The sequence below is a fragment of the Sinocyclocheilus rhinocerous genome, unplaced genomic scaffold (assembly GCF_001515625.1).
Source record: "Sinocyclocheilus rhinocerous isolate Xijiao unplaced genomic scaffold, SAMN03320098_v1.1 scaffold568, whole genome shotgun sequence".
In the NCBI taxonomy this organism is placed as follows: domain Eukaryota; kingdom Metazoa; phylum Chordata; class Actinopteri; order Cypriniformes; family Cyprinidae; genus Sinocyclocheilus; species Sinocyclocheilus rhinocerous.
Window position 1 is genome coordinate 2075714 of NW_015652173.1, and position 12560 is coordinate 2088273.

At 36.5% G+C, this 12560-nt stretch overlaps 1 protein-coding gene and 1 pseudogene across 1 annotated transcript in view; one reads left to right on the forward strand and one right to left on the reverse strand.

Moving 5' to 3' along the window:
- LOC107714017 (UPF0705 protein C11orf49 homolog) overlaps positions 1–2272 on the forward strand; it is a 10989-nt pseudogene extending 8717 nt beyond the window's left edge.
- Positions 2273–4388: 2116 nt separating this feature from the next.
- Positions 4389–12560, reverse strand: part of mapk8ip1a (mitogen-activated protein kinase 8 interacting protein 1a) — a 16987-nt gene continuing 8815 nt past the window's right edge. Inside the window, exons 4-12 of the mRNA XM_016519786.1 lie at positions 11594–11675; positions 9450–10451; positions 8616–8688; positions 7640–7809; positions 7438–7541; positions 7195–7311; positions 6573–6643; positions 6033–6131; positions 4389–4851 (exon numbers count right to left, since the gene is read on the reverse strand). Coding sequence (XP_016375272.1) covers positions 4779–4851; positions 6033–6131; positions 6573–6643; positions 7195–7311; positions 7438–7541; positions 7640–7809; positions 8616–8688; positions 9450–10451; positions 11594–11675 — 1791 coding nt within the window. The 3' untranslated portion in view covers positions 4389–4778. The remainder of the gene's footprint in view (positions 4852–6032; positions 6132–6572; positions 6644–7194; positions 7312–7437; positions 7542–7639; positions 7810–8615; positions 8689–9449; positions 10452–11593; positions 11676–12560) is intronic.

Here is a 12560-nt window from a genome sequence, read left to right on the forward strand (position 1 = left end):
TTATTATACTAATATATATATATATATATATATATATACACACACAATTATAGGTTTTAAAAAAAATTTCAACAGTTATTTTATTACTTTTGAATTTGCAATTTATTTTTTAATTATATTCGATTTATATTTAAAGGTCCCATATTGTCAAAACTGAAATTTCCTGGCTTCTTTCATGATAACTGAGGTCTAAGGGCTAACTACCATATAAGTTTCAAAACAGTCAATCCACAGACAAATGCACACAGCCTGCATAAAGTAGCTGTGCCTTTTCATGAGCCATTGTGACTTCCTGACCATTATGTTTGGGTTCTTCCCCGACAGCAGGTCTTGGTAAATCACATACACACTCTCCACAAACTCTGTGAAAGTGAATGAGGATGAGATTATTCCGATGAAAGACGGAGCCTCGAGTAACCATAGAAACGCTTTCACAGGGTAGTGATGATGTCACTCTGGTCTTAGTCTATTATGCCTGGCATTGAAACTGCTTTTGAATGCACGATTTTAGTTTCACTTTCACTTTCGATTTTCGCAATCGCACGTACTTTGTTTATACTATGGAGCGGCAGTACTTACCACACATTTTACAAGATTACATGTTTGTCAGAGGTGCTCAGGATCTGCAATTCGCCATCGTCCTCAGTCATCTCTCCTTACTCTATTTATGTGGTAAGTGAAATTTTATATACTGTAATATAACAGGCATTATGTAATGTCCACAACCCGTAAGTAAATTTCATTATTACATTATTACAAACTGTTACATTATGGAGCCTGCATAATCTGAAATTATAGTTTGTAAACGGTTATGCAACGCTAACGTGATGCTAACATGTTGCTAACTTGATGCTGACATGTTGTATAAGTAGGAAAGCAATAGTTATGTAGATTACTGCATTCGGTTTTTTGGGAAAAAAAATCAAATTAATTACCATTCTGAAACATCCTGTTGTAAGTGCATTTGATGAGGTGGTTCGTTGTCGCCTGCCGTCGCCTGAGTCCGGCTCAAACATGTAAGGCCGGCGTAATGCCGAAATTTGCACCCTGCCAGATTATGCACCCCATAATATTGGTAGGTTTAGGAGTAGGTGTGGGGGAGGGGTTAGGATTAGGGGTGGGGTTGGGATTAGGCAATCAGGTAGCGGAATCTGGCAGGGGTGCAGAATTCGGCACAACACCGGAAAACATTTCCCTCAGCAGTGGCCATCATTACAGGTGTTTCTATTTTTCTATTTGCCATAGCAGGCTACAGCATACATGAACCTAGTTACCTGTGGTTGGCCTGGCCGTGCATCACTCAGAAAACAACAGGCCAATCAGAAAAGAGGCTCATGAATATTAATTATACAGGCCAAAATCGACCTGTTGAAAGCAGAGCTCCTGAGAAAGGAGCTGTAAATAGATGGTTTTTGGTACTTATACCGCAAATATATATTCTTAAGGACATCAAAACCTAAAATAAAACTCCAGAAAGGTGTATAATATGTTACCTTTAAATATATAATTATATTTAAATTACATTTGAATGATTGCATCTATATTTAAATACAATTATAATAGTATGCTTATGTAGTAACTTGTTTATCACTAAATTTAATAGCACCCACTATAGCCATCTTTACTACTAGAATATGATAGTGATTTAATTTTACCAGGTTTCCTTCCACTGTTGCCATTAAGGAGATCTTAGAGAGCAGTCAGCGAGTGTCTTTCTATGGCTTCCTGATGGCCTTGGCCAAACATGAGGGAGTAAACCAAGACATCGGTGAGCATTAGGTGATGCTTAAATGTATTTCTGAATACTTGTAACTTTTATTAATTCGAAATATAAACTGAATGCTTTATCTTGTGCCATTTATTTATCAGGTGCTCTTCCCAATAAATTGGACCTGCTGATTGATCCAGAGATGGACCAGGAGCTGGAGAGACTGTGAGAGAGACGGACTTGCTCAAAGAGTATATTACAGTCACTTGCTGGTTAACTATAAACCGTGTGTTATTAAAAGATGGAGAGCTTGCTAACAATCTTTTTTTATATTTAACACTTTTATTAAAGCTAATGTACTTGCATTTGACAACATGTTTCTGTGATTCTTCCAGCATAGCTCAAGTCGCCATCAGCCCGACGTCCAACAATAGCAGCAGCAGCGCTGTGGGACAGAAGGAAATGTCCAAGAAGGCCTCACCGCGCAAGTCCCTGCACCAACACAAGAGGATCGAAATGGAGAGCGACGGTTCTACAGAGGAGACTGACTCTTCTGAGAATTAACATGCACAGACCTGCTTGCTAGCATCTTCATGATTTTTTTTAGACAACTGTTAGTGCAGGTTCACTAATTTGATTAGAAAAGTGGCATTTCAATAGTGCTGATGTATGCTGTCTGTATTCACTACTTTCTAGTTCTGTGGGCATCTCTGTAACCCAACTACTTATGTTGCTGAAGCAAAAATAAATAAATAAATTGGACAGCTATATTTTCTGAAAAGACAATTATTTTATATTAACTTCTTGCTTATATGACTGTTGCATAAAATAAATATTCAGTAGTAGAGTAACTGGTCTGTGATGAACTTAACCCAAAGAATATATGAGTGCAATAAGGTATATATAAAATGTAGTTTAACTAAACAAACATAAGTAAGATCAGTAATATTTAAAAAATATTACATTAACTTTTATTCAGGAAGAATGCTTTAAAAAGTTAAGACCTTTTGACTTTTACATTGTTACAAATATATATGTTTACAATAAATGTTGTCCTTTTGAAATTTTCAACACTGATCATTTTTTAAGCACCAAATCAGTGTATTAGAATGATTTCTGAAAGATCATGTGACACTGAAGACTGGAGTAATGATGCTGAAAACTCAGTTTTGCAACACAGGAATAAATCACATTTTAAAACATATTAAAATACAAAACAATTATTTAAAATTGTAATTATATTTCACAATATGTGAATTACACACACACACACACACACACACACACACACTTTTAATAACTACACTCCAGGACAATCCATTTATAAATAGGATTTAACTTTATGGGTTCCACAGAAGACATATGATCATTCAAAAAGCAAAACAAAACAATGTACAGTGATAAATGAAATAGGCACAACTTGTGATTTTGCAGGATCGGTTCGCAGATATTTTTTGCAGACACAAATGGTCCTATTAACTGAATACCACCTTTCAAAATGGCCATACCATGCAAAACATCTTCAAAACTGAAAACCATTTGGCCTGTTGATCTATTCAATGAAAACTTTGCTCGTTTAGTGAATATTGCATATTAGGTATGCGCATGCTGTGAGGATGTGCCATTTTGAAAGGACTGGTGAAGATGGTCCATTTTAGGCCTTGGCTTTAAAACCTTTCTTTTTGTATCTGGGGGGAAACAATTGAGAAAGAACAAATTTTTCATAACCAGACAGCCATATTCCTCAGCACCATATAAGTCCTCTCCGTATATATTTTCAAGTGCCAGAATAATATATTTTATGATCTTTCCATTTCAATATAATTATAAATAAGATATCTTATATAATATGTAAAAAGAAAATAAAATTATTTGGTTTTCACAGCTACATACGTCAGGGATACTGAGATTGAAGCAGAATGCGAATAAGCCCAGACTACGCTCTGTTTAACAGAGCAACACATGGGAATATAAGCACACATAAACATTAAATACGAGAACCAAAAACAAAAAGCATTAACAGACGGAGCATGGATGCCATATTGTATTTGTGAGACTCTGTAGTGCGCAAGTGACTGAAGATAAACAGCAGCAATTACCCTATTTTACATACAACACTTGAAATTGTGGCACAGCAATGCTCTGGATCACGGTTTCATAACCTTGGGTTCAAAGCGGTGCTAACCACCCTTTCAAAACGATGTGAGAAACATTGGAAAGTGGTCTTTAACCTGGGGTTTCGCATAGTGGGACACTAGATGGACAGACTGGGCTGCATTCAATTACATGGTTCTTCCATTCTGAGTGAAGAAGGACATGGCCCAGTAAAGCTTTGGTTTCAGATAAACTTTGATTTTGGGATCCAGTCTAGCTTTAAAGCAACTGTATGCGTATTTATGCGACTTTGGAGCCCCCTACAGTTAAAAGAGTGAAATTCGCTGTCGTAATTACAGTCAACAGCTGTACACGTGCATTTGTTGCTGCCTTTGTTGCTGCCGTAAAGCAATCTTTACGCCCTTTTCGCGTATTTCTTACCTGCTTACCAAACTCCCAGGCGTTTGTGGAGGAGCGTGGGAAAGAATCAGAAACCATTCGCCTCAGATTAAAGGCAGGGTATGTGATTTTTCAAAAACACTTTAGAAAACTGATTCAGGCCGAATCGCAAAACAAACTTGTCATCTGGAAGATTTTGAAACTGATATTTCAAGGTAAAAAACTTACATACAGTTGTTTTAAGATCTCCTTTCTATCTTATGTTGTTTCATCCATCAAACATTGTGCTTCGAATGAATTCAAAACCAAACTTCGCACAAATGATTTTTACAATTCACATCAAACATTTTTTTTGTTATTAAACTTCGTAAGGCTTTACACCAGTCAGTAATACTCGAGTTGCACAATGTGAAAGTAGTTGCGCCGTAGCTGATATCTGTTTTCGATTTTAACATTTGTCTAAAATAGACATCAACATTATATCATCAACATAACACGTTACAAAGAGGCTCAAAACCACCATCATGCGACACCTCATATAGTATGTGATAATGGAAAAATATGAACAGACTGAAGGTCATTCGAGGAAGATGTCTTCTGTCGGACAGGAATATTCCATATGTTCTTTGTAGAACTGCTGAAAAGCTTTCCTATAAAAACAAAAGTATTTTTTATATACATATCTATATTATATGCACTAAAGTCATATTTTAATTGCATTTTGGGAAGGTCTAGATGTGATTTTTAGATGTAGAATGAGTTTTGCTTTTATTTGTGCTTTAAAAAAATTTACTCAGGAACAGAACCAGGTTTTGAAAGTAAAAATTCCATTCATTTTCTAAGCTATTTTTTAAGCTATGTTGTTGTTAATCGCTGGTATACGCTTTTGTTAAAGCCATCAGCCTGCATAATTTTAACTTGTTTCTTAATCATATTTAACAACAGAATTCCGGGTGAAAAACTACATTACCCACGATTCTTCAGAGAATCTCCACCAATCAGAGATTAGCGACAAATTGCACCAAAAGTAGTACAGTCTTCCTGTGCTCTCATACTACTTATCTTCATATGAAGTCAACATTTTAAAATCAGTATTTTCTATTTCTCTAGGCCTATTGTTTTTAATTTGATTGTCATTCGTAATGCTTCATGGGATTGTAGTTCATTCCCCTCACTAAAGCCACATAGTCTTGCACCTTTGTTTTTGGTCCAATTTTTTAATACTTCTTGGCTTGGCTTCAAATCAAATTTTTTAACAATGTGATTCACCTTGTAATTGGCTGGTTTAGTTCATTTCACTATGTGAAAATTGAAAAGTGGAAAGGCACCGTTGCAATCTATTTTCTTTTTTGACCAATCAACAGAAAGATTCTACTATTTTAATCCAATTAGCAAAAAGATCCAGCTTCTCACAAAATGAAAATCAACATTTTATGGTCCTTAGTTCATATCTATTAGCCCTGAGATTATCTGTATTTTAGCATACAACTAAAAGCTGACTTTTGTCAAAAGATGATGTAAAAAATCTCTCTTTCTGGGAAAATGGACCATAAAATTAATAAGTAATTACATTTTTGTCCAATTAAATTTTTATTTATTTATTTATGGTCTAATCAAATGGCTTACTAAATTGAAGATGATATGCCCTGCAACTAACTAGCAAATAATTATGTATACTACTGTATATGTATTTTTGTATACAGCAATATGCAAAAAGCAGTATGTTAAATGAGTAGGATATGTTCCTAAATGTTTGAGTTAGTGTTTCAACAGTAAATCAAAAAAGAAAATTGTGTTTGTGGGATCTTTAAATGACTAGAGAACAACTCACCCTATAGATTCAGCCAGTTTCGTGGTTGTATCATCTGAGAAGAACACATGACAGGCAAATCTCTGGTATGCTGGATGTTTCGTTATTACTCCAAAGTACCTGAAAAAAACAAATGATGTAGTATTTACTGTCAAGATTGTGGCTTTATTGTTGTTTTTGTATGTTCTCTTTTTCCCTGTAGGGGGCATTGTAGATGGGTAAACATTGAGTTATTGTATTTACAGCTTTAAATAAGTGACCACAAACTCTCAGTCCCAAATTAAGAATTTTATTCATCTAAATTTATTAAGATTCATTAAGAATCTATTCATCAAAGAGCCCTGAGAACATGTCTACAAAATATTAGGCAGCACAACTGTTTTCAACATTTATTAAATATTATTATATTTATTAAAATGAATATTACAATTAATTTCAAGTATTTTATACATTTATTTAACCCCTAATTCACTTATTTTCACTTGAGAACTAGTCAAAATTGACAGAAAGGACCTAATAAAAGCATTTTGAGAGAAACCATGATTTTCTGTTCAAACTCACTTCTTGTTTTTCGGATGGCACCCACAGAAGGAGATGTTTTTCAACTGAAAAAAGTGAAAGCACTTCTCACCCTGTAAAATATGGAAAGAAAGACTGAGTGGTCTAATCAGCAGCAGGGATTGAAACACATTAGCGTAAACTGCAGCCACATGATGTCAGTGTGGTGCGAGGTCGTCGTAGTATGTGTGCTTAACTCCTGAACCCTGTGATTTACATCACTGAGCACGCTCACTAATTCACTCACAGGGGCTTAGGGGGCGAGATCCCCCCACATTATGGCTACAGATTACCATTCGGTCTTAAGATGCTTCATTGCATAACTGTGGGACTGAATATGTTGCGTCACAGAGCACAGTTGAGTGAAAGAGCCTTATGGTGGCAACATCTAGCCAAAATATGAAGCCAAGTTCAAATGTCAATTTTTATTGATTCCCACTATGCTATTTCCTATCATCATCAATTTTTATTAAAGTAAATTGACACCCTCAAGCCTTATTGAATTACTTCCATAAATTATAAAATTACAACGATTTTATTTTAACGTTTGAGGTTTGAAAAGGTACTGCATGACAGGAATGACCCTTGTGCTTATATTTTTTTAAGAAGAATGCAGTATACAAACCCTTCCAGAAGTCCGACAGTCATCTTGAACAATGATTTTCACTCCTCTTGTGTTGATTTCCAGAATGCAAGGTGAAGGGGGGCTGAACTGCATTGTTGTTCGTCTGTTTGATGCTATCTGTTGACATAATCAGATTGCATATGAACTTCAGATTAAATATGAACAACATCATGTCATTGTAGTTATTATGTAAATATATGGAAATCCAAGGCAGAATTATAATGCAAAAATGGATTAGTATACCTTGTGCATGGCGGCACAAAGCACATCATTCCCTTTGTGATACGGCACTTGAACAGAACCAAGGAATTTTACCCAGAATTTGTCCATCCAGTCAGTTTTGACCTCTGAATAAATCACAGCAGACAGAGAAGGCCATTATTCCTCAATGCACAAGAAACAAAAGCTCAGATACTTAAAATACTATAGCAAAGCCAAGATTTACCTTTAACAAGTTCATCCTTTGTCACCTTGACGGCATAAAATGCAGGGAAGATGCCTCTGGATCCAGTGCGCATGTTGTAGGCCTCGCACCAAAGATCCTCGGCCTGCACCTCAACCAATAAGGGGTCATCCGCCTCCATCTCCAACTCATCATCATGGCGAGGTATAAACCTGTAAACAAGCCAAAATTAAGAATGCTCAGGTAAAAAAAAAAAAAAGAAAAGAAAAAAAGTGGTTTAGGGTACCACCCATGAGTAGAGTGTCTCTCTGAACGAATTATATACACTCTTAAAAATAAAGGTGCTTAAAAGGTTCTTCACAGCGATGCCAGAAGAACCATTTTTGGTTCCACAAAGAACCATTCAGTCAAAGCTTCTTTAAAGAACCATCTCTTTCTTACCTTTTTATAATCTGAAGAACCTTCTTTTGCCACAAAGAACCTTTTGTGAAACAGAAAGGTTCTTCAGATGTTAAAGGTTCTTTATGGAACCATTTAGACAAAAAGTTTCTTCTATGGCATCGTGAAGCACCTTTATTTTTAAGAGTGTATTTGCATAGTAAGATATGTCTTAGTACTCTTTTTTTTATTTTTTAGGGCTGTCGTCTGGTTTCACTGTAGTTTGTATTTAGGTGAATTTCACAAAATAAAATGTAGACTTTTTTTAGGACAGTTCTTTTAGTTGCATTGTAACATTATTTTCATGACAATTTAGCACATTAAAAATATAATAATACCGTAATAATAAACAAATACAGTAAAAATGTATTGCAGTATGTTTTGTTTGCGTAACTGTAAAAAAAAGAATGTCAAAAAAGCAGAAAAATAAATAATAATAATGGTCCCAAAAATAGGCTTAATTTTAAAAAGGCCTGAAACTTTCTTGGCTGGGATATGTTTCAATATCTCTTTTAAGTCACTTGATTACTTTCTATCTTTTTTTTTAAATAGTGTATCAAGGATTTGATCGAATCCTTACCTGAACACTGCTCTGTGGCTCTGTTCTCTTTCCTCTCCATTAATAACACAGGAGAAGAATCCAAACTCAGCACCTGAGTAGGAGAACAAACGTTCATTGTCACAACAAAGGATAGAGACAAATTTGGGTAGGAACTGCTGGCTGAATTTCATCATCTTGATCCTGGCTGGTGAAAGGTGGGTCTGATATTAGCAAACCAATTAATGAGGAAAATCTGTAGTTCTTGCAAAGTGTTGGCAGATGTATTACTGAAGGGGTGCCACAAAGTTCAACCCTTGGCACTTTGCCATTCCTTCTGAGCCCTTTTCACACTGCCCTTGCCTTCATTTGGTGTATCCACTGAATATATAAGGTTAATGGATTTTTAGCTTTACATGAAGAGCTAATTTTTATAAATGTATAAGCCATAATTTTTTTTCTGAATTATATTGCATGTTCAACCCCTTTATAGGACAGGTTATGAGATAAAACCGTCATCTACTGGGAGCACATGGCCCTTTTTGCTGCACAACTGCCACTTTAAATTGATTTTGGATACATTTCTGTATCAGATGTATTTTTTTTATTTTTCAAGTTTATTGTAACATATCAGAAGCCAAAAAATAAACTCATAAACTAGGCATTGTGGATAATGGAAGTGTTTCACGGTCAAAAGTAGCCGAAATACCCCAGCAGCCTCAAGAAATGGCTAAATGGATTTTAGAGTACTTAAATAATTAAGATCTGTGCACATTTGCAACAACCCCTATGTTAAGAAAAATAATAATTTTTTTTACAAATAAATTCTAAATGTATTATTATTTTCCAAATTCCAAATCAGCTCTTATTACTCACCAGAGAAACGTGACAGTCCATTCACAAAGATGTTCATGAACTTGCGGGAACGCGGCATGTCTGAGGTGGTGTCTGTGGTGGAGTCTGCAGACAAACAGGAAGTGTCTCTCCTCATGCCCCTCCCTCCCGACTCTTCCTCCTCTTCATCCACTTCCTGATCCTCCTCGTCCTCGTCGATAGCAGACTCGTAGACTGTATTGTCACTGTCACTTTCGTATCCTTTGTAGCAGTCCTTAATACTCACTAGCTCGAGCTTAGCATGCTCATCCACCACCAGGGTGTACTTAACTGAGTCATACGTCAGTCCTGAAGCATCCGTGCTGACCGCCACCGCCTTTAAGTTCCCTGTGTCCTCCTTCGCCACTTTAGGCTTGTGGGTTTTAGCCCACTTACTTGCGTCCCCCGCGTCACTGAGGCTGACAGTTCGGCATGGGGGCGTGGGTGGGTACACCTCATCCTCCTCGCTAATGGAGGGGTTCGGACAACCCGCCGATGGGTAGTAGTGAAGGGGAGGAAGCTCCGTGTCCGAACTAATGGACATGCGGTTGCTGTCGCTGCTCTGGGACAGAAATGGTCGCTCTTGTTCACCGTTGACTGGCGTGAGGTGGATCTCCTCTGTTGCATTTCCTTCCGAAATGTGAAAGTCCTTGTTTTTGTCGACCAACTGGTCACACGTACCTTCATTCTCCGCAGGATACTGCACTTGTTCCCGATAGCTGCTGGCGGTGTGATACCGGGCTTTTTCCTTGCAAATGGTCGGCATGTCAAGGACACCCTCTATCAGGGTCACTTCCGTGGATTTTTCCCTCATGACCGTCTGCGTGAGGGGCGCCACCACATTGGGGTTGTTCAAAGACTCAGAAAACTTGTCCTTCTTCTTGGTGTGAAAGGCGGAGGCTTTGTTCGTGGAGGAGGCAGGGCCCCGTGGTTTGGTGTCCACCCTGGCCTGAACTTTGTCCCCATCGGTCAGGCTAACCTGCTCAGGTTTGGCCGCCGGATCTCCTGTTTCGCACACACAGAAGATTATACATTAGGCAATAAGCCTAATGGAGGAACACATCTGAAGAGGATTATGTAAAAATGTCAGTCAATGCCATATTAAAAGTCATGCAAAATGCTAAGTTTCACTCTGAACAAGAAGTAATCAATCTTGATGACTTAATGGAGGAACACATCTGAAGAGGATTATGTAAAAATGTCAGTCAATGCCATATTAAAAGTCATGCAAATTGCTAAGTTTCACTCTGAACAAGAAGTAATCAATCTTGATGACTTTTAAACTAATATAGAAGGTGAATATATGATATATGGTATAAAATATGGAGTTGAAGTGTCATTTTGTCAACTGAAGAAAGGTACCAGCAAATAATATGAGATTAAAGCTTCCTCAGCACCAAATGTATAAACGTAAAATTAAAATAGTACATTATCGATGTACATTATCGAAAAAGAAAATATTTCTTTTTCTACTTATTTCAATCCATCGTTTGGATGGTGGCAGATCTTAATTGGAGAAGTTTGTCACCAGAAAAACATCCAGTTATGACATTTTGATTAAGAATTACAAGGCAATATGAGAAGAAAAAAAGAGAAAAGTCAAACATGCATGAATTGTTCACAATAAGATAAAAAACATGGGTTTGTAAAATAGTGTGAATTTTCATTTCATACAGCATTTAGGTAAGTGCTAATGCTTACATATGCCAAATGCAAATTTCCCATCATCAGGGAAGCATATAATTTTAGTATATAGTGAACCCATCCAAATTGGGACAAAGCAATAGTATTTAAACTCATAAATGTATTTCAACAAAAATTAAACACATTAGCTTTACAGTATCCAAGCCTTTTTTCATACTAGGAGTTACTAGAAGAAATCTGATGAACTCTCTGGGTAAGTAGATTGACGAAAATCCCATTAAGTTAATTACAACACATAAACACATTTTCATTCCATGGAAGCGAATACTACAAAAACACCTACAATTATGAACAACAATACACCTACAACTTGTATTTCTTTCATTTATGGTAGTTCCTCTAATGCATAGAGGTGATTATGAAAAATTACTTGTTTGGAAAATTCAAGTCTCGGAAATTCTTCAGACATGTTCATTTGTGTGGTGTGCATGGCCATTACTCACCCTTAATGTGTGGTGATGAAGAATGGGTTTTCTTTTCTTTCCTCCGTTCTTTCTCACCAAAGGAATTGTTATTTATTGTGTCCTGCAATTAAAGTAAAATGAATGAGGGATAGATTTTAATAAACAAAATGCTGAGAGATTTAGACCAATATTGTTGAGATTAACACTTACAAAAAATATATATAACTAAATATGATAAAAAAAAAAACTAAAACTGACACGTGTACATCCCTCCATCTTGGATAAATCATGTGATTTTGTCAGCATTACTCATTGTCACCACATTTTAGGAGCTTTTCTATAGTGAAAAGAAACAGAAACTGTATTTGACAACAATCCATAAAAGGAGAGAGAGTTACAGGAAGAGCAATCTGACCGATAGATTTACTGCTCTTTCCTGACGCTGACTCACCAATTGACCACGCTGCTATAATGCGCCTTTAACACTGACACTCCTATGTTGCCATAGCAACGCGCCCATCGATGATGCAGGAATTGGCATGCGTGAGAGAGTGTCAGTGTGTGCGTAAGTGTGGGGGTAGATGGGAACACACAGTGGTGTTCGTGACGGAGTAGGAAGGCACAGATGGCTAATATGATGCTCTTATTTAGTGACACTAAAAACGGTATGAGGAAAGAAACCAGATGGTAGAAACTCGATCCCCACAGTTCATTTCCTATCTAGTTTATTAATCGGAGCCTGTCTCAGTCTATTACTGTATCAGATTAGAAACTAAGTAATCTTTATCTCTGCAGGAAAAAAAATGTGACATTGAAATTTGAGAAAGGCATCTCAAAGAATTGACAGTTATATATACTGTTATCTATATGCTATATACACTTTGACTATGCTATGTTTTTTAATTTTTTTTATTTATGTTATGTTTTTTTTTTTCCCTGACTTTTAAATTAACTGTTCCCTCCTGGTGGAATGACCTGCCCAACTCAATCCGAGCAGCTGAGTCCT